The sequence below is a fragment of the Dasypus novemcinctus genome, chromosome X (assembly GCF_030445035.2).
Source record: "Dasypus novemcinctus isolate mDasNov1 chromosome X, mDasNov1.1.hap2, whole genome shotgun sequence".
NCBI lineage: Eukaryota > Metazoa > Chordata > Mammalia > Cingulata > Dasypodidae > Dasypus > Dasypus novemcinctus.
In genome coordinates, this window is record NC_080704.1 from 156,737,473 (window position 1) to 156,755,473 (window position 18,001).

The 18,001-nt window shown below is 40.2% G+C and overlaps 1 protein-coding gene across 9 annotated transcripts in view; it reads right to left on the reverse strand.

The window, feature by feature from the left end:
* Window positions 1-1,489: 1,489 nt before the first annotated feature.
* Window positions 1,490-18,001, reverse strand: part of MAP7D3 (MAP7 domain containing 3) — a 45,006-nt gene continuing 28,494 nt past the window's right edge. For 2 of the 9 annotated variants that reach the window (XM_071213103.1, XM_004456438.4), the window contains 12 exons: window positions 16,088-16,213; window positions 13,423-14,042; window positions 12,725-12,855; window positions 12,208-12,455; window positions 10,863-10,998; window positions 9,614-9,746; window positions 8,244-8,348; window positions 7,217-7,270; window positions 5,896-6,007; window positions 4,581-4,758; window positions 3,390-3,666; window positions 1,490-2,767 (listed from right to left, as the gene is read on the reverse strand). In XM_071213103.1, the coding sequence (XP_071069204.1) occupies window positions 2,762-2,767; window positions 3,390-3,666; window positions 4,581-4,758; window positions 5,896-6,007; window positions 7,217-7,270; window positions 8,244-8,348; window positions 9,614-9,746; window positions 10,863-10,998; window positions 12,208-12,455; window positions 12,725-12,855; window positions 13,423-14,042; window positions 16,088-16,213 (2,126 nt within the window). In that variant the 3' untranslated portion in view covers window positions 1,490-2,761. Of the gene's footprint in view, window positions 2,768-3,389; window positions 3,667-4,580; window positions 4,759-5,895; window positions 6,008-7,216; window positions 7,271-8,243; window positions 8,349-9,613; window positions 9,747-10,862; window positions 10,999-12,207; window positions 12,459-12,724; window positions 12,856-13,422; window positions 14,043-16,087; window positions 16,214-18,001 lie in introns of all 9 variants that reach the window. The other 7 variants (XM_058292140.2, XM_012524413.3, XM_058292145.1 and 4 more) reach the window with 6 other exon arrangements.

Consider the following 18,001-nt stretch of genomic DNA (forward strand, 5'->3'; position numbering starts at 1 on the left):
GGGGAAGTTACAATTAGACAAGTGGCCAGAACCTGTCTGGCAATGTGGCAATTGGACTGGGATCAGGGGGGTTTCTGAGGCCTGTTTTAACAGTTCAGGCCGGCAGAGGGCGAAGGGCCCTTAAAGGGACCCAGAGAATAGACCCTTGCTAAGATAAAATGTGGACAGTCTGCCTACAAGCTTTTGCTTCTTGGCTACTAGCTGCTCTTTCTGCACCTCCTGATCCTCTAGCTCTTGCCATGAGGTAGTGGAGTTTGAGAACTGTGGCATCTCCGATGGAAAGGCCCTTCAGAGGTATAGTATGAGCCCCCTAGTTTGAAAGATAAACTCCTGTCCAGTATTCTTCACAGTATTCCTATGGTATGTTTGCAGTCTCTCGGACTGGAGTTGTTAAAAGGCCTCATTTCAGCGTCCAAGAGAAGCTAGGTGTAGGAAAAGTGCCAACCTGCAGAACCCACTGAGCCTTGGGATCTCTCTTAGGGGACAAGACACCAAAAAGCTATTCAGGGAGGCAGGAAAGAGACTTGAGGGGAACCATTGTGTGGACATCAACCCAAGGCAAAAAAGTAGGTTAGGTCAGTATACCATCAGCTTTGAACTGCAAACAGGGTGCTTTGCCTGTGTTCCAGGTGATGTGTATTGGTAGGGAATATCCTGGTCTAACTATTACGACAGGGCTCGGTGCCAGACTCGCTGGTAGAGTTTCCAGCTCAGATGAGGAACACGAAGGTGGTAGTGTGAACAGGAATGGGATGTGTCAAGTTTGTGCTGGTTCCAGTGTACCAAACCGTGAATCCCGGATGGGAAATGGGATCCAAAGATTGGGGTTAAACAGGAACCTCAACTTAACATTTAAGGGCACATCATGACACATTTGTATCTGACTCACGGTAACAGTGATGTCATGAAGGAGCATGGATATAAAGGAGCACGAGAACCACCGGAGTGCACACTCAGGCTTTCAAAAGCAAATGTACTTTTCTTCATCTGTGGCAAGTACTGAACATGAGGTTGAAAGGGGCTGGGGGGAGGGGGAAACAGGGAGTGACTGCTTCAAGGGGGTACCGGGGTCTCCTTTGAGGGTGATGAAAATGTTCTGGAACAAGACAGTGGTGATGGCTGCCCTGAACTGTACACTTTAAAATGGTTAAAATGGTGACATTCTGTTATGTGACTTTCACCACAATAATTTTTTAAAAAAGATACTTTAATAATAGGCTCCAAGTACAAGTCAGAACCACCAACAGGAAGAGGAGTAGGCATTGAAATTGCAGCGGGAAGAAAAGTACTGTTTGGAAATTCACATCTAAATGTCCCAGAAGTGCAAGCTCTGCCAAGTCACCAACTAGATAGAGATGGAAGTTAAGAGATATGATTATTCTTGACTGAGGTCGCTGGTTGTGGGTATTCATAGCTTGGTTAGTAGCTGGTTTTCACCTTTAGACCATGACCAGTACATCTTTTGCTATGATAATGAAAAGAAAACTTGTTTTATCTGGAAAGTTTATTTCTCAGAGCACACATTTATATAGGGCTGCAACAGACAAGTTTTGACATGACATTTGTGCAGAAAAAGTATCAAACTCATTGGTTAAAATGATTGTTTCTCCCTTCCATATATGAAAGAGCTACAACAGGTTTTAAAGCTAAGGCACTGGCTCTAATCCATATCAAAGATACAGTACTCTGAAGAGCAAAGAAATGGACAATCAGAAAGCACAAATGGCTCCCTTATCTAATCCAAGACTGGTGTACAGAAAGGAACCTCGGTGGCCTTCCAACTATCTGCAAGACAACAGCGAAAACTCCTTAGCATTAAGGCAATTCATTTATGTTCAAGTTTTAGCCAATGGTTTAAGCAGGATTCAATAAAGTGATTTCAGGAAACATATCCATTGTGTGTGTGTGTGTGTACACCACGGGACCGAGGAATTGCAGCCATTGGCTGAGAAAGGCAAGAAAACATTGGTTATATATCCTAAGCCTGATGTACTAGGACAGGACCAGAGAGCACAAGCATGGGAAGATTACAGACATCTAGAGGCAACGGCCAAATACTGCTTTATGTGCACAATAAAAATAAAAACATGATTTTATAGATAAACCCTGACATGTACTCCAAAAGGAAACGTGAAAATGCGAACTGTTCCACAACTCTGCTTTCTGGGACTCCTGGCACTGGGGGCATGGTAGTGCCTGTGTACTCACTGGCACAGATTCTATGTCAGAGTAAATAAGCAAAAGCAAATATATAGCAAATGGTAAAACACAATTTCCTATACTGTGCAACTGAGTCCCTTGCACAACCCAGTATGTTCTCTACAAGATCAAATGAGTTTTTTATCATTAAATCCATTGTTAAATAGACTAAACATTAAGATTTAAAATGTGTACCAAAAGCAGATTATCCTAATTATCATTTTGTGAAAATACCCTTGATTTACACTCACTCTGGTACACACCTTCGTAGGAAAACGCAAGAATGAGAGACAGTGGAGACTGTTAAAAGAAAGCGATGGTGACATTTTACTTGGAAATGTCCTAGGATGTGAGAGAACAAGATGGTATGAACGAAAACAAAGTCCTTCGGAGATAGGTTGAGGTGACTTTTTGATGCTTTCCTTTCTTTTTTCTCCATGGTCCTTTTCTTACCAGGCTGCTGTTGGATGCGTATTAAGTACTTCGTGAGCCAAGGCCTGGGAGTTGAGATCCTGAGTGGAAGGTGGGTGAATTAACCTCCCAGGCCAAAGGGCTATTTACATTATTTCTGATGAGGGGGGAGGGCGAGAAGAAAAAAAGATCAGTCAAGAAAATGTGGTTGGCACAGCAACTTGCCCCTGGCCTCCTCCCTTCAGGGAGCATCCGGGCCCCCTCCAGTCATGGACACACTGGTGGTATGTCGCATGCACCCCTAATCCCCAAAAGGGCCCAAGCTGCTTCTCTTTATTTCAAAGAGAGCTTCTCAAGGAAAAGAAAAATCAAAGGCCTTTTGGTTTAGAAAACAGGTTGAAAGAGTAATTCCAAAGACATCACTAACTCTCTGCCCTAAATGACTATCTGCCTGGTGCTCAGGCAGTTGGTGGGTCAGCAGCTCAGAGGAACCTGCCCTCTTCAAGATACAAAATGAGAGAACATATATATATATATTATATATATATATAATATATATACGGCAAAATTGGGGATATAAAAATTAGAATCAAGTCATCTACACTCTCAACACTGGCTTAATGGAAAACTCTTCGATATCGTGACTTTAGACCCAACACCATCTTCTCTTTCCACTCCGAAGTCCCATGGTGCAAAGATGGCCATGGAATGGAGGGAAGGAGAGGAGGGTTTGAGGCCAATGGCCTTTGAAACAAAGTGAAGATGGGATGAAACCTTACCTGAGTTGAAACAGGTTTTCTTCTTTCATCCTCACGAGTTGTTTGAGGACTGGGATAAAATTTCATGCCATCAGTAATATTCTCTTTGTGATTTTCTGAAGGGAATCCTTCAGAATGTAGCAGAAGTGGCTCTGCATGGTCTAAGATGTCAACAATTTTATTGCAGATCCACTCCTGTGGCCTCCCATTTAGATCCTCTGAGGGTCCCTCTGGGTAGCCAACTTCACTCACGTTCACATTGTTAGTGTTCCGATTTACCGTGTTTTGGGTTGATGGCCTGGAAAGAGGTTTCGGTTAGAACCGCTGACTATACCAAAATCATGGCTTTGTCCTAAAAACAGCTTTATCCTTTTCTTAACTTATGAGAAACACCTCTCAAGTAAATGAACTTCCAGACTCAGAGAACGGAAAGGCAGGAAGAGACCCTAGTGATCAGAGAATACACTGGTTTTAAAATTGTGTCCTAAAAAGTCTAAGGGATCTATGGAGACATCAGGGGGCAAGGACACACACAGCCAAGCATGTAGGGCTCCAGGAATTCTGCTGATTGGGCACATGGCGAGTAAGGTGCTGTCAGAAAGCTATGGCAGGTTTCCTAGCTCCAGTGCTCTTTCCACACCATCACTGTGCCTCTTAGCAGATGCTCATGGCTATGGTACTTGCAAGGTCATGTCTTTTCAGGCAATTGCCCGACCAGCATTCTTTTCTAAGACCCTATTCCCACTCTTTCCCATTTATGAGCTAGGCAATTTAGGGTGAGTGACATAACCTCTGCTCTCGAGTTTCCCCGACAGTAAAATGAGGATATTACCAGCCAGCTCATAAGAGGTTCAGTGAGAACTAAAATAGGCAATGTAAGATGCCTGGCATACAGCAGTCACTCAATAAATGCTGTCACTTTCACTCTTTTTTTTTTTTTGTAAGAGAAAAGCTGGGCGTGGGAGTTAGATGTTTCTGGGCTTGGATTCCGGCTCTGCCCTTTAAAAGTAGGATGGTGGGCAAATAAGGCCCTTAGGCTTTCTGCAACTCAGTTCCCTTATCTGGAAAAAAGAAGCTAATCCTCATGCAGCAAGGCTGTTGTGAGGATTGTCTCTGTAAGTCAAGTGCCTGCTAGAGTGTCTGGTACAAACTAAGAGACAATCAATAATATCTTTTAGGCATTCACAATCCACAAAGTTTATTATGACTCACCTAGAACCCCTTTCTTGAGTCAAAAGGTCCCTCACATTTCTGTGCTTGTCACTGACATATGCTTTAGTCTCACTGTTTGTAGCTGTTTCCGAAGAAATCAACTTGGGAAGTGTTTTCTTGGTTTTAGTTTTAGTTGTCATCTTGACTTTCAGAGGCAAGCTGATTCCATTTACAAATGCTAGGGGGAAAAAAGGGGGTGGGGTGGGGAGGATGGACCAAGATGAAAACTGGAGTTCCAACAACAAAGACAGGAAAAAGCGACTGCTGTCCTGCTCCAGTGAGTGTGCCGGGGGCGGGTGGGGGATACTGCCTAACCCTTTAGGGCAGCAGCACTACCAGCCTCCCAGCTGCCTCATTTCTTGGCCACAGCCCAGCCTGGACACTCATCCTGCCTTCTAAGCACAAAGGGGGTACCTCTATAGAACCAGTCCTCCTTCCTTTGCTAGCAAAGAATTGTTGGGCCAGAGGCAGGACTGCACCCTGCTTCTCAGCCCCCCGCCCCATGATTTTCCTCTTAGCAAATTCCGACCCTTATTTTAGGCTCCCCTCAAATGCCATCTCCTACACTAAGCTTTCCTCAACTCAGCGAGGCAGACTCAGGTGTGCTTCCACTGCATTTTGGCCAGGCTGCTTTCAATGTGATCATCTCATGCTAGTATAACTGCTTGCGTCCAGGTGTGTCTCCTCACTGGCTATGGTTCCTCAAAGCTGAGGGCCATGTCTTTTCACCTCTGCCTCCCACCTCCCAGCAGAGTGCCAGACTTAGGTGTTCAATATCCACTTGCAGGATAAATGGATAGATGGATATGGTTTTCTCAAATGCCAATGACTGCTCCTCGAAAGTGGTGCTTGCTCATAAGGAAATCAACAAATTTTAGAGGGCAGTCATAGCAAGACCTCACTTCAATTTTTCTTAATGAGGTGGAAAGTGGAATTCCACCTCTGGTCAATTATGGATGCCTTGCTAGGCCCTGGGCTATGAAATGTTAACTCTTCACCTTCAACTGAGAAAGAGCTGTCATCTACAGTCTCTTAGTACAACCTGTAAAACACTAATAGCAGGCGCTCACATTTAATGAGAGTCTACTATGTGCTAGGCACTATTCTTGGCATTACATGGATTCTCTCATTGAAATCTCATGCCTACCTGTAAGAAGAGGACATTAGCTTCCCCTTTTACAGATGGGAAAAATAGGACACAGAAAGGTTAAGTAACTTGCCCAAAGCTACATAGCTCAGAAGTAGAGAAGCCTAGCTATGAACAGAAGCAGTCTAGCTCCTAAATGATGACTAACAACTCAAAAAGTAAGCCAACCTCCTGGTGTCATTTCGTCAAATGATTCATCAGTTTCATCCTCGTCATCCGCCTCATCCTCCTCATCCGCCTCATCCTCCTCATACGTGTCGTTTTCTGATGTATCTGTGGTCTATAATTAAAAATGATAATCTTGATTAAACCTGATATTCAATCATCCTGGCTTAGCTATCTCAAAGAAGAGAGGCCTCAAAGGAGATAGGACTGACTGGTAACTTTCTCATTTCAACTAAAAACTTAACCTCTTTAACCAGCCCCAAGAATCCACATGGGACAGGTGGGCCTAGTTGTGTCTTCCAGCTAGAGAAAGAGATTAAAGAATGGAATATTTCCCTGAGCTGGAGCCAAGCAACAGCTCCTTTGTGTTGGCATTCATTCTCTGCCCTCTTGGAAGCCTGATTTAGCCAAAGTGGGGCCAAGTGGTGATGAGCCAAAAAAGTTCTTATTTGTTGCTTGAGGTGAAACTTCCCAGACCAATGAGTGGATGATCATGAGATGATCATCTGATCATCATTTGCCTGTAAACAGGCAAGTATCAATTTTGAAGCAGAGAATGTAAGAAAGGAAAATCCTTGAATGCACGCAAGTATTTATGAAACAAAACCAAAAAGCACCAGCCATAAAAGGAAAAAAAATATGGATAAATTTGAGTTCATTAATTTTCAAAACTTCTGTTCATCAAAAGACATCAAGAGCGTATAAGGCAAACTACAGTGTGTGGGAAGATACCTGCACTACATACATAGAAAGGAATCATGACCAGAGTAGGTAAAAATTCCTATAAACCAAGGAGAAAAAGGCAGGTGGCCAAATAGAAAAATAGGCAAAAGACTTGAAAAGGTACTCTTGCTCAAGTGGGCATCCAAATGGCCAGTAAACATATGAAAAGGCAGTCAACTTCATTGCCATCAGAAAATCCTGGTAACATAAAAATATTCAATATTAAAATTAAGACCTTCTGGTCAGCAGAAGACAACATGGAAAAAAAAAGAAAAGATGATCCATATACTGGGAGACAAGCACTCCAAGGCACAGAACCAATGAAGTAGCAGTGTCTAGAACATTTAAAGATCCTACAAGTAAAAAAAAAGATAATTACCCAGAAGAAAAATGGGCAAAAAACCTAAACAAGCATTTAATACAAGAGAACATGTGAAAGCCACCTACACATGCGAAAACACGCTCCAACATTTTAATAATCAGGGACATGCAAATGGGATCCTATGTTCATTACCACCAGACTGGCAACAATGAAAAAGGCAGCAAGAACGTGAAGCAACAGGAATTCCAACACACTCCTGGGAGGAGTGAGTAGACTTACTTTGGAGGTATTTGTGTCTACCTTTCTTGTCCTCTTCATTATCTCTTCTATTCGCTATTTAAAGGAAAGTAAAAATTCAAACATGAAAATGCAGATTAAAAACAAAATGGTGGTCTTGAAGAAGTTGACTATTTCCATTTTACTAAAGTGGCCAACATTAGCGATTGGTATAAAACCACAAACTTAACCAACAAAAGACAATCAGGCATCAGTTGGGTTCCTTCTTCCAATCCCAGTTTCACAGTAATCTATGAAATGCCTAAATGACAACTTTTTGCTCCTCATTTTGCAGATTCAGCAATTCATTACTTAGACCAAGCACACATTACTGCAAACCATTTAGAGCTCTGAACACCATCTAACATCACACAAGCCAGTATTAAACGGAAGCAACATACCCCAATGATGTAAGAGATTTTGCTACTAGAAACAGAAATGACAAAGGAGGCAGATGAGGAATGTGTTCTAGGGAGGGAGAAAAATTCCCTCCCCAGCACGCCTGCCTTCCCAGAAGGTAGGAAAACCTACAGCTCCCTGGCCTCCTCGGAGTGACAGAGGCTCTGCGGCATCTCAGCCTGGCTGAGGGCCTTCCTTGCTCCCGCACGAGATATGTGAGCTGCATGAGAAAGGCCAGACCTTAAAGACAGACTGCACCTAGGCCCCACAGAGGCCTGCACCTGTCACTTCTTGCTGCTCAGTTGCTGCCATTCCCAGCCCAGTGTGGAACAAGCTCTAACTTCCGCCAACCCCCACCTTGGTTCAAGGAATCATGTTCACAGGAGCTCTGCTCCCAGAGGTCTGATGCATTGAGGCATCACCAGTGGTCCAGGAGGGAGAGGCATGGTCAATTAAAGAAGAGATCCTTCTGCTTAGAAGATCCATGGACAAGGGAGAGAGTTTAGTGGGAAAACCACCAGGGATGAGCGTAAGACTTACTTAGGATTTTCAGAAACATGTTTTGATATTATGAGCCCAATATTGTTTTGAACAAAAAAGCAACCCCCCAAAAACCAGAGAGGGGTGGTACCTTCTTCCGTTCCAGTCGCTCTTGCAAATTTTGTAACATAATTCTTTCATGTTCTTTCCTCCGTCTGTCAGCTTCCTCTTGAGCTTTTATTTTGGCATCTCCTTTCTAGGAAATGTGTATAAAAATATTACATCTCAATATATCTGAATGACAGTGGAGAATACTAGTAAAATATTGTCCAGCATAACAAAAGAATGTAACCTTGCGAGATTTCCTACATGTACAACATTCATGCATGATCAATTTTCAAGTCAGCTTTAGAATACGCAAACCTGGCTGAATGTTATGTGGAGGATTTTAGGAGGCAGGTTACAGTCTCCTCCAGGACCTCAGGGTTATCATTATGTACACCAGGCTACCATAATTTACACGTCTTCAAAGGAGCTTGATGTATACAACCTACCTTCGAATGTTTAGAAAAAAAGAGATAGAACAGATAGACAGACATACAGATACAGCAAAGATGGCAACATGTAAAAAGATGACGGATTTGGGTATCTAGATGAGGGGTATGGTAGTGATCTCCGTATGGGTTTAGAATTATTTTTCCAACTGTCCTGTAAGTTTGAAATGATTTCAAAATAAAAAGCTTATTTAAAAAGCATATGCAGTGGTGGGGGCAGGGACAGGGCAGGGAATAAAAAAAAAAGCATATGCGATTGGGTAGCTATCCAGTAACACAGTAACAGAAGCCAAAATTCTTACATTTATCAAAAGCACCCAGAGGATTCTTAAAAGGTATCTTCTCGTGGAATGCAAACGTACACATTCATATATGTACCCTGTAGTCAATTTTGATGAATGACTCACTACCACCAGGAATATAAATTGGGCTACGTGAATTCAAACTGAGGATAGTCCTCAACTAGGAGATTTATCTGATGAATTGAATCTAGATGGGTGAGGTATTCTTATCAGTGACCCTGACTATCTTAAACTTTCACAGGTAGTCGTGCTAGTTTATCCTCTTATCTGTTGGGAGGGGTGTGTGAGGTACAATTGTGTTGTGCGTGGTACTGCAGTATGCAAAACTGGGAAAACTGAAACAGGATGTGAAATCCATGCAAGCGATTTGGATGATCTGAAACTAGACTGCAATGTTTATGCAGACAACCTAAAGGACTACTAATCTATCATTTGCTGCTTTCTGCTTTTGTTTTACTTAGAAAACATTCTAGGATTTTGCCAAGGGTAGCAGAGAATTACTTGCAGTGGTATTGGATAATAGCTAGACTGTCAAACAAAAATGTAGTCAGAGAATGCAGCATGTGCTCATCTTCTTTCTTGGAGAAACAGATTTTTGCTCTGGGTTTCAACTGCACTTTGTAATCAGATACTTATCCCCTGATAAAGTGTAGAGCCAAGCAAACCTGCAGGAGCATGCCCTGATCTTCATCCTGAGCCCTTATCTTCTTTTTAATGTCCTTTTGTTGTTGCCCACCTTCTAATCTTGAAAACTCTTCCTGTCCTTCATCTGCTTTATTTGCCACATCGTTCACTTCCCTAATGGAGAATATTTAAAGAGGTTAGAATTGACTTTGCTCTTTACCTGAAGTACAGTTTGCAGTAGCGTGTGCCTTTTGTATCATTAAACTGCTTGTGTATGATTGTGCAATTCACCTTTTCCTCCAGATGCACTCTATTTTCTGGGTTGTTACTATGCAGAATTTGTGTAATTTCATCATTTTCAAATAGGGACAACTAGCCCTGAGTTGTAGAAAAAGACTTCTATGAAGTAGCTGACCACTCTGCATCTTAAACACACACGATAGATACTCCTTCCTGTTTTAGAGACCTAGGGCCCTCTCAAAGGCCTTATTTATATGTGTTCACACCCAAGCTCACATGGGGGTTGGGAGGGATAATTTAGAGAATGGTCTGGTTGTACCTGGATGAGGAAAGCCCAGTCCACAATGACCAGTATTCAGTGTTTCAAGCTTTTTTGCTGTTCACAGTATCCCTTTCACCTCCTTTCTCCCAGCCCCATATAAGGTAGGAGGAAAGTATTTGATGATGTTTCAAAGAACACTTACTACTTAAAAAAAACAAAGTCACTACTATAGTTATTTCTCATAGGCAGGGACCAGAGGGCCAAAAATATAATTGGCCTCAAGCTCAAGGGTCATGTAACCTTTAGATTGAGTTAGAATGCACATAACTGTACATGCGATTTGCAAACCAGTGGTGACGCATCTGACTAGTGAGACTCAGGTGTCACAAGTCGTTAAGCGTAATTTCCAGTTTTACAAATTATAGTGACGAGAGTGTTTTACAATAAAGGGCTGAGACCAGTGAATGCAAACTGGAATATTTTTGTGTGATCACTCAGTTGTTACCTCTGAGAGAGCAGAACCTGGCATGAGTTCGGTTCTCTTTACGCATGTTTATATCACACCTTAATGGCACATGTATAGATACCAATTCCTCTCTGCTAAGCCTGTCACAGAGGGCTGGAAATGCTTACTGTACTTGTTTAGAAGGCAGTAAGCCATTTCTGAGCACCACCAAAAAGTCTCTGAGAATTTCTAACACATATAACTTAAGAGTAAATTTTGACTTTCAAACTTTCCCAAAATTTAGCCCGGATTTAAAGTGTAGAAAGGATGACTTTGTGTTGACCTTAGCTCCATTTCCCTGTTCATTCGATCTTCTTCCTCCTTTTCTCGTTGTATACGAGCAAGGCGCCGTTTTTCTGCTAAAATTCTTGTTGCCTCTTCGGCATTTTTTCTTCCTGGCATGCTTTTCTTACCGGATTCTAGTTTAAATAAACATGTGCAACAATTAGTTTAGGGAACTTACTGCCTTTCAGTTCAGGAAAGAGGTACAAGGCAACCATAACCATTACAAGAAAAAAAATGTGCATAGTCCAAAACTCATAAATAGTACGTAACTTACAGGTGGTCCTTAACAGTTTGTTCAAACCGCTCCCCCCCCCCAACAATAGCAGTGGTATTTGTTTTCTTCTTAATAACTACTTTTTCTAAAAAGTAATAATGTTCTTCTACTTTGGTTTTAGCTGTGTTAAGTGAATACCTGACCCTATGGGAAAAGATTAAGATATAATGAATAAAGGACAAGTTTATGCTAGGTCCAAATGGAGCATGAACATTTTTAATATTTCACTAAATAAAAACAGCCAGTACACACAATTTAAGATTTGTGCATCATTTTCCTAAGTAATTACTGTTTCAGTAAACCTTGATAATGGTATGCTACTATAATTTGGTTGACAATAAAGTGACCAACTGCATATAACCAAAGGATCCAAACCTGTAAAATAAGGACCACATGGAGGTAGATTAGCAAAGCGATACAGTCTATGTGACTAATTTCTTCATTTTAACAAACCACATAGGAAAATGAGAATTTTCAGACGTCTCAAGAATGAATAGTGGTTAATTTAGAAAGACTTTGTTACTAAAGGATTCACTGTGGAATTCCTTCAAAAAGCTAAATTCCTTAGTGAATTTAAAATTAAGTAAAGTCCACGGGTATTAAGAATGCATGTGACAGGCAAAATACCAATACAGCACTTCAGGAACCCACATACTGCACAAACCAGGGTGCACCCCATCTTATTTCTATACATGGAAACCGACCTACCTCTCCAAGGATGGAAAATACATTAGGGCTATTCATAGAACCACTCAAGATCAGAGCTGGAAGGAACTGTATAGAGATAACCCAATCGAACCCTCTCATCCAATAGGTACTTTTAACACTAATCCCAAAAACGGATTTTCCAAAACAACAAGGGGGCGGGGGTAAGAAGCTCTGTCAAGGACAAGGTGGCAGAAGATACATTCTGGTGTACCATTAGAATTGGTCTTTATCGCACAGGAAAGATCACTTCCTAAATTTCTTTGAATTGGGGAATAAAATGAAGCTGACTGTTTCCAAACCATGCTGGCTACCTTAAGATTTCCTGTGTGGTCAAACTAAACTTCATCGTGAAAAAACATACCTTCATATGTCTTAGGACTGAGAGTGGTAGTTTCCTTCTCCAAGTTAGGTGATGATACATTGTTTTGGCTCATAGCCTCACATCTGTGAGGGATTTTAGAAACTGCTTCTCTTTTCTTTTTCAGAGTATTTAGTGCACTTGGTGCAAATAAGGTACGTTGGACAGGTATTATTTTATAGGAGAGAGATGTGGTTGGTTGTTTGGCTACCGTGGGTGAAGGTGAAGGAGGACGGTTCTTTGGGATTTGCCTGCTGGGAAAAGTGAATAGTTAAAAGAGGAAGTCCAGTATCATTTTGTAATAAACATGTGTTAATAAACTTTCAGCGTACAACTTCATAAAATATAATGCCTTGATAGTATGAGTTAATGATATCATAATCTGGAAATTTTTATAACAGATGAAAGAAAATCCATTTTTAATTTTTTTCCCCTTTACATTCATGCTATCGTGCATACCACATTATTTCATTTAGGAAACAATGACATGAAATTTGTCCTAGCTAAAGAAGCTACTTACTTAAGACTAATAGTAGGAGAGGGTGGACGCCATGCGCTTGCAGGAGTCGATGACCATTTATAGCATGGTATGTGTGATGGTGGGCGCTTCTTGGTAACGGAGTTTGCAGGATGTTTCTCCTTATCTGATTTCTGAACAACCAATGCAATAAGATATTACTAACATTGATTTCACTGCAGCTGTTTTTTTTTTAAGAGAAAAACATTCTGAATAAAATACAAGCTAGAGTTCCTTTAAACTGCCAATTTTCCATTACTGCAGGAGAATTTTCTGTAAGGTATCTTAGAATTGGACAGAGATATTTTTTCCAGACTAACAATTCATATTACACAATTCAAATGTAATAGCAATAACTTATAAAGAAATCTTCTACTTCAAAATCTAATTTCATTGGATTTGGAACATTTCTCAAAAAGTTCTTCAGGGTTTAGAAAGTTCATATAATCTGTTAAATTTTCTCCTGCCTACTAAAAACTAGTATTCCAGCTTTGGGGAGGAACTCTGGAGCAATGAATATCATAGGATTCTAAATTATTAGTTTAAATAAGATATCCTATTTTATTAATTTTATTGCACAAAACTATAAATAAATGTTTATGTTGTGAAATCTATCATGATCTATACAACTTGACATACATATTTTAATAGACCATTTCTCAACAGAAGGCACTTAAATAAACCCGTGGAGAGTCTCTCACTTTTGCCTCAGGGGACGCTTCCTCGCTGACACTTGGGAAGGCCTCCAGGCTGGCCTTGGAACACGCCTCCATGCTGGCCTTGGAACACGCCTCCACGTTCACCTCAAGGGACACTTCTGGATTCTCCTTGGGGGCCGTTTCCACGCTGGTCTCAACAAACACTTCCATGCTCATTTCGGGGGAAGTCTCCATGCTCACCTCAGAAGAAACTTCCATGCTCCCTTCAGGGGAGGTCCCTATGCTCCCTTCGGGGGATGCTTCCATATTCATTAAGGGGAATGTTTCTAGACTTGTGTCGGGGGATGTTTCCACACTTGCCTTAGGGAAGGTTTCCACACTTGCGCCGAGGTACGTTTTCACGCTCACTTCAGGGGACGTTCCTGTGTTCTCTTCAGGGGAGGTTTCTGTGCTCAGCTCAGGGGAAGTTCCTATACTCACCTCTGACGAGGTGTCCATGTTTACTTCAGGAAGCATTTCTACCTTCTCCTGGACAGGCATTTCTGGTTGTGCCTGGGGAGGCACTTCCACTGTTGACTCTGAAGGCATGATGGTAATCTTCAGTTCATCATTACTATGGCTACGCAAGGGCATTTTCAGAGGCTGGAGCAAATTATTGATGCCTGTAGGTGAATGAGGAAGAGGGTGATATTCCATAAAATTAGAAATTCATCAAGACAAAATGTACCAGGTGCTCAGTAAAAGAATAGAACAGAAGAAAGAGACTGCATTGATTAGGGCACCACAGAGATTACACACGACACAGGAGGCGTTTAATAAAATGGATCACAGACAGCACCAAAGTTAATGCTTCGGAAGCAACACTAGGAACAGCAGAATCACTAGGAAAGCAATAGTCTATTCCAGACAAAAAGAAGATGCTTCTCCAAAGTCGGTATTTGCACAAATCCATTTCTATTTTAATCATACTCATATTTCAGAATAATTTGCATAGAAAATCACAAGCTCTTGATAACTTTCTAGAAGTATCTTCCCCAGGGTCAAAGATCAAACATGGCGATTAAGTAAAACACTCCCTCGTACTTGATTGTTTTAGAATATAATGTAAGGAAGAGCATTTTCTCACCAATCCTAAAAATTGTAATTAGACATTCATCAGAGTGGGTTGGATCTCCAAGGTCCCTTCCAGCTTTAACAATCTAAATATTTTTTTGCCTACAAAATGGACAAAGATGGGAAAAATAGCATAATACTCAGTGGCAGCTAAATGGAGGAAAACGATAATGCCAATGTAGGGAAGCACGGAGCCCTATAAACTGCTGGTTGAAGGGTAAAGCTGTATATTCTTCCTGGGGGGACATTTTGGCAATATGTATCAAATACTGTTTAAAAAGTACACACCCTTTGTTCTAGCAATTCCACTGCTATGCTTTTATCCTCAAAACAATCATATATATACATAAAAATATATTACAAGACTGCTTACCATAGCTTCATGAAATTGAAATAATTGAAAATATAATTCAAATATTCTAAAGGAAATGTGGATTATACAAGGTAGCTATTAAGAGTAACAAACACTATCCATTATTTGGACATGGAAAACAGCACACGATGAGTTTAAATAATGTAAGCTATGAACCAATTTTGTGAAAAATACATATAAATGCAAAGAAAAATATTGTTATCATTGGGTGGTGGGATAAAAGGTGATTACACTTAAAAATTAAACTGTCACCTTATTTAACACCATCTGTTTGTGTTACAGAAAAACTAACAGAATCCTATGTATAATAATTAGAGTCCCAATAGCTATAGGTATTTTAAGGCAAAAGATGGAGTTTTTATGGGGGGGGTGCAATGGTATTAATTAAGAGGAAAGTAATTAGAAATGTATTACATTAGATTGTGGGGGAAACTGATGGAAAATAACCTGACATACAAATAACTGAGCATAAACAAAATTAGGAATCAGAACCAAAAGAAGGAAGGCTGCACTATAAGAAAGTATGAGACGGCACTTTGATTTATTTAATTAATCATAATGTATAATGACTGAAAATGTTTTTTAAAAAGCAAAGGGGGAGATGTTCTTGAAAGGAAAAGTGGAATGAATAACGAGCAAAAGAAAAATGACAGGCGCAGTGTATTAGAGCTTTCCATTATTGGTGGCTTCTTGTTACCCACAGACATGTTAACACTGCACGTAACCTATAAAAATGAGAAAGTCCACATAATCCTGAAGATTTGTTTTATTGTACCAACAATCGTTATTTTTCTCATTAAAAGCTGAAGAGCAGTTCATTGTTATTCTCCCATATTTTAGGAAAAGAGGAGTGTGGAGTAGGAAACCTTCTCCTTTGATGTTTTTTAAGTGTTTCTACACTTTTAAAATCCAGGGTTTTTAAATATTTCTGGGGCATCGTTTAAGCACAGGTCAAGAAACCCAGAGTTTCAAAATTAGCAACTAGCAACTACCAAAGTTAGCTCTCTCATCCTGTAGATTACCTATTGCCCAGATATCCAAATTACCATGCTGGAAGTCATAAAATAAATGTGCAATATAAAAGGCTGGGTAAAATCACTAACTTGTTTAACTATTGAGTCAAATTAATTTCTGTGCTTAAATACAACAAGTTAAAGAAAACAATCTATTTTTTAAGAGTAAATAATAACACATTCCAGCTTTTTACCAAATGCCTATTACCTGAAAATTCTTTTCCAGGGGCAGATAACAAAGCGGCACTCTTACTCCTCGCTAACGAAGCTTTTGTTGGAATAAGGAGACGATTGATCAGATTGGCCTCCTGAGCACTCACATATGAATGACGAACTAAATGATGAGAACAAACAAAAAGGATTCAATCTGAGGTCTCACATTAAATGTAAAGTAAGAAACAGAAACAAGAACTACTGCAAATGACAGCTTTCCCAGAGTGCCACATAACACAATAGGATTGAACACTGCCATGTGCCCGGATTTTATTTAAGAGGTTTTTACTTGCAAGGTTAGGGAAGATTGACTGAATAATGGGGACAAGACCACAGCATACCACAGTAATCCCAATGAAGCAATCTAGGTAATATATTCAACAGACTTATACCCTGCTGTATGGAGTCTCTATGGAGGAATTCACACATAGAGAAAATGTTGTACATGACAACTTTAAAAATGATTCTGAATCTCTGCAATTCAGTGTTATTTTATATGAATTCCTACAGATACAGGCCAGTGACAATTATACTGGTCAAATCCACTGCTAAAAGTTTCAAGGGATTGACCAAATTCATTTGTTAAAAGTGAATTTTGTCTTAAAAATCATGTTCCAATAAAGCTTATGTTCATAAAGATTCCTGTGACAATGGCATTTGTCATAATAGGATTTTGTCTGAATCAAGTTGAGAGTTTTCTGTAAATGAAAATAGTTTGGTAAAACACACACACAAAGAAGCAAAAAACTAGTTCAAAAGGCCAATGTTAGGAGATGAAAGGTGTTCAAAAGAAACTGTTAATAAAGAAACACTTCAGTAATAATTATAAAATCCTGTGTGCTCTAATCAACAGTGGAGAGATGCATAAACAAAGCAAAGCTTTGAATTTCAAAATGTGGCCAGTAATTTAGAACTTCTAAATGCAAATTTATGAAAAGTAAAACAAGAGGGAAGCGGCAGTGGCTCAATCAATTGGGCTCCTGTCTACTATATGGGAGGCCCTGGGTTCATGTCCCGGGGCCTCCTTGTGAAGGCAGGCTCGCCCGCACAGTGCGGAGAGCTGACAGCCTACACCCGCAGACAGCTGGCACAGCAAGATGATGCAACAAAGGGAGACAAGCAGACAGAGAAGAATGTGCAGTGAATGGACATAGAGAGCAGACAGCAAACAAGCCGCAAAGGGCGGGCAGAGGGAGGGAAAAATAAGTAATAAATCTTAAAAAAAAAAAAATCAAGAAATGCTTAAGTGAATCAAGTCCTTTAGTACAAATCTATTAATATATTAATAGTACGTGATTTATTTCCTCAGTTTCATCACAGATTTCTTGTTCAGATGATGTTACAATCATTTAAAGATATACTTTTCTGGCCTCAGCCAAATAAGCATGGCACTGGAGTCTGCTTTTCAGTTAAAGGGATATTTTGGTTTCCAATTTTAGGAATGACTTTTCAAGTAAATCAATCTTGACATAAACACACCTCTTTAAACCACTATTTTAGAGTTGTACTTTCTAACCACTAATAGTATAAATAAAACAATGCTCTTCTTTTACAAAGTGTTTTAAGAATATAGTGATACACAGGAAAATTACGACTAATATAAATTATGGACGATAGTTAACAGTAATATTGTAATGCTTTTGCAGCAATGGCAAACAAGCCATCAATTCTAAGAGGCAATAACAGGGTAGTATAAGGGGGTATGAGATATTTCCTTTTGGAAGAAAACATTCTAAAATTGACTGAGGTGATGACAGCACAACTCTGTGATGAAAATGAGAGCTTCTGGGTATATACTTGGAATGGACTGTACAAAGCACGGGACTGTCTCACAAGGGAATCCAGTGTTGGAAGATGGACTGTGCTTAATAGAACAAATATGAGAATGTTCTCTCATGAACTATAACAA